The following is a 4,035-nucleotide window of genomic DNA, read 5'->3' as shown; positions in this document are numbered from 1 at the left end:
CTTTTTTTTTTTTTTTTTTTTGAGATAGAGTCTCGCTCTGTCACCCAGGCTGGAGTGCAGTGGCACGATCTCGGCTCGCTGCAACCTCTGCCTCCTGGGTTCAAGTGATTCTCCTGCCTCAGCCTCCCAAGTAGCTGGGACTACAGGTGCACACAACCATGCCCAACTAATTTTTGTATTTTTAGTAGAGATGGGGTTTCACCATGTTGGCCAAGCTGGTCTAGAACTCCTGACCTCAGGTGATCAACCCACCTCAGCCTCCTAAAATGTAGTAATATATTCTTGAAAATTGCTAAGAGAGTAGATTAAGTTCTCATCACACAGAAAAAGATAAGTATGTGAGGTTATGCATATGTTAATTATTAGGTTGGTGCAAAAGTAATTGTGGATTCTGCCATTTAAAAGTAATGGCAAGAACCACAATTACTTTTGCACTGGCCTAATAGCTCAATTTAGCCATTCCATAATGTATATGTATTTTAAAATAATATGTTGTACATTATATTAAATATATGCACACACACAATTTTTAATTGTCAAATAAAGGAAGAAAGACAGGAATTAACCAAAAACCCTAACTAGGTTGGCACGATGTGAAAACAAACAGATGGCAATGGAAACGTTGAGCGGATCAGCTGGAAGTGTGTTGCACGGAAGCCTCTGTATAGTTGACCCTTGTATATTTCAGTATAAATGTCCCTAGCAAATGGGATGTCCAAGTGAAGTTCCCACCAGTTCCATCCAGCTGGCTGTGGAATGACTTACTTTGATAACATCCTCGTCTGCGGACTTGCATTCCACCGACTCTGAGATGTCCATCACGGCACTGTTCTCCTCCACAGAGACCACCTTGATAGGCATGGCAACTGTCTTTCCTGTGAGTATGGCAGTGTTCAGAATGTCAGTGTCCTGCCAAAAAGAACCAAACACATTGGGTCAAAGGAGATATTCCATTCTGTTGGGACCTGGACGATTCTAGGGGGATCCTCCCGGGGTAAACACCAGGCTGTCCTTGTTTGGACAAGACACGCTGTACCATTTATACCATGTACCAGGACTTGGAATAAAGGGCTATTCTTTGGAACAATCAACCAAGAATGTTCAACAGTTTACTTTTAGTTTATTCATGATCATCTTCCTAGTTTTCAACAACAATCAAAAAGTAGTTATTCTTTTTCTTTATTGCAGAGACCAAGTAGAAGTAATACATCAGTTAGGTTTTGGTGGTAAGCAACAGAAACTAACTCTGGGTACTTTGAGCAAGCATAGTAGGTTGAATAACGTTTTTCTCTCACTCCCTGCAAAAGATATCCATGCTCTAGTCTCCGGTATCTGTAAATATGTTACCTTATATGGTAAAAGGGACATTGCAATTGTGATTGAATTAGGATCTTAAAATGGAAGGATAATCCTGGATTATCTTGGTGGATCCAGTCATCCTAAAGTCCCTAGAAGAGGGAGTCATGAAGGTCAGAGGAAGAGGAGGAGATGTGGCAGTGGAGGCAGAGGTCAGGGTGATATGGCCATGAGCCAAGAGATATGAACAGTCTCTAGAAGGAACAGATTTTCCCTCAGAGCTTCCAGAAGGAGTGCAGCCCTGCCAACATCTTAACTTTAGCCCCTTAAGACTCGCTTCAGACTTCTGTCCTCCAGAACTGCAGGGTAATACATTTGTGTTCATTTGTCATCGCAGCATCAAGAAACTAACACAGATCCTTATGGGCTGGATCCTGGATTGCTCCCAGCAACAAAGGAAGAGCTGAAGAAGGCTTTGCAAAGTCCAGATCACCTTCCAGGATATGAAAAGCAGGATATAGCGGCAGTGTCTCCCGAATAAGGTGGAATGAATGTCTTCAACCATTGCTTTCTTTTTCTTTTTTTTTTTTTTTACTTTATATATAAGGGAAATTTATTGGCTTACATAACTGAAATGCCTATAGCATCGGATATGATTGTGTCCAGAGGGCCAAATGATATCTCATATGCTGTCAGTTTTCTTGACATCTTTTTTCCCCCTTCATCTCTCCTTCGTCCATCTTCAACCATTTCTATTCTTTTTTTTTTGAGATGGGGTCTCACTATGTTGCCCAGGCTGGTCTTGAATTCCTGGCCTCAAGCGATCCTTCCACCTTGGCCTGCCAAAGTGCTGAGAACATAGGCAAGTGTCACCATGCCCAGATAATTTTAATTTTTTACTTTTCTTGTAGAGACAGGATCTTGCTATGTTGTCCAGGTTGGTCTTGAATTCCTAGCTTCAAGCGATCTTTCTGCCTCAGTATCCCAAAGTGCTGGGATTACAGGCATGGGCTACCATGCTTGGCATGTTCATTTTTTAAAAAATGAAGACTAAAGCAAAGCAAACTGCCTTCCTCTGTTGCTCCATGGGAGCCCATTCCATCACAGCCAATGGGGACTTTGATTTATCCTGCTCTGATGACTTCATGCAAAACTATCAGCATCACACCTCTCATGGATGTTGTGATTTGCAAAGATGATGATGAAAATACCTTCTATTTGATTTTGTAGGATACTACCTGATTGCCTGTTTATAATTATTTTCTTTATGGACAGATGAAAATGAAAAAGGGCCTTTGGCTTTGGGACATCTAATGATGCCAGTTTCTCCCAAAGTCCCTCTCCAGAAACACTGCTCTGGTGTGAAGCAGGAGATGGAAAAAGATTTTCTCCCTTCTTTCTCCAGGGAAGCAATTGACACAAAAATGACCTTTTGCATTAAACAAGAGCATAGCTGAAAAAGTTATGAGTTTTAAGTAGAGCCTCGGCCTCTCTCTGATGCTTTTGCATCAGCCAGCAGTTACATCACCCTCGGCTGTGTCTTCTCCTGGGTCCATGGGATTTCTGGAGCTGGGCTGCAATCCAGGCAGCTTGCACAACATCTATTATGGAGGCTAAGAATACTTTAGAAATTCCCCAGGTCTATTTTCGGGTTCATTACAGGTAATGTGCTCAGAGTTCAATCTTTACATTTTCTCTCTCAGAATAGTCTTTGTCTAATGGCTTTATTAAAGCAGTACATTCCCTCATGGATTGTGATTAGTTTTCTAATGGTTGTTGCAATTATACACACACACACACACACACACACACACATGTTCACACACTCTACCTAACGCTCCCTATCCCTAAATTGCACTCCACCAAAATTAAGATGGGTTGGATATATGTGTGTGTGTGTGTGTATGTATATATATATAAAATTTATTTATTTATTTATTTATTTATTTATTTATTTATTTATTTATTTATTTTTGAGATGGAGTCTCGCTCTGTCGCCCAGGCTGGAGTGCAGTGGCGCGATCTCAGCTCACTGCTAACTCTGCCTCCCGGGTTCATGCCATTCTCCTGCCTCAGCCTCCCGAGTAGCTGGGACTACAGGCGCCTACCCTCATGCCCAGCTAATTTTTTGTATTTTTAGTAGAGACGGGGTTTCACCGTGTTAGCCAGGATGGTCTCGATCTCCTGACCTTGTGATCCACCTGCCTCGGACATACATATTTTTCACTGACCAATATCAATTTCAGGAGCAGAGAATTAATAGTCATAGAAATAACAAATGATAAAAGGAAACTTTGGCCTCCAGAATAAACTGGCTGTGACATGGAGGAAGTTCCCTGTATTTAAAATCCCTCTTCTGACTGGTAGTTTGGTGTCTATGACTTGGTGGGCCCTGGAGTCTGGACTCCAGGATTCCACTCCTTGCTTTCCCGTTGACTTCCTGTGCAATCCTGATCACATACCATATCTCTTGCAATCTTTGTCTCTTCATTTTGCAAATTAGTGGGGCTTGGGCTATGTCATCTGTCTTTTTGACTGTTGAATCCTAGACTGTCTTAGTTCATTCAGGCTGCTATAAGAAAATATCACAGACTGGGTAGCTTCTAAACAGCAGAAATTGTTTCTCACAGTTCTCGAGGCTGGGAAGTCCAAGTGCAAGATTCAGTGTCTCGTGCAGGCAGAGAGAAAAAAATGTGTGTGTGCCTGTGTTTGTGTATGAGTGCCTGTGAATGTGTGTGT

At 41.9% G+C, this 4,035-nt stretch overlaps 1 protein-coding gene across 1 annotated transcript in view; it reads right to left on the bottom strand.

Moving 5' to 3' along the window:
- The window catches only part of TMEM132C (transmembrane protein 132C), a 431,835-nt gene that overhangs the window by 36,834 nt on the left and 390,966 nt on the right, over positions 1-4,035 (bottom strand). Inside the window, exon 5 of the mRNA XM_023187261.2 lies at positions 766-909. Within this exon, the coding sequence (XP_023043029.2) occupies positions 766-909 (144 nt within the window). The remainder of the gene's footprint in view (positions 1-765; positions 910-4,035) is intronic.

Source organism: Piliocolobus tephrosceles, chromosome 10 (genome assembly GCF_002776525.5).
Source record: "Piliocolobus tephrosceles isolate RC106 chromosome 10, ASM277652v3, whole genome shotgun sequence".
In the NCBI taxonomy this organism is placed as follows: Eukaryota; Metazoa; Chordata; class Mammalia; order Primates; family Cercopithecidae; genus Piliocolobus; species Piliocolobus tephrosceles.
The sequence above is the reverse complement of the archived record's forward strand: the minus strand, read 5'-3'. Positions and strand labels throughout refer to the sequence as shown.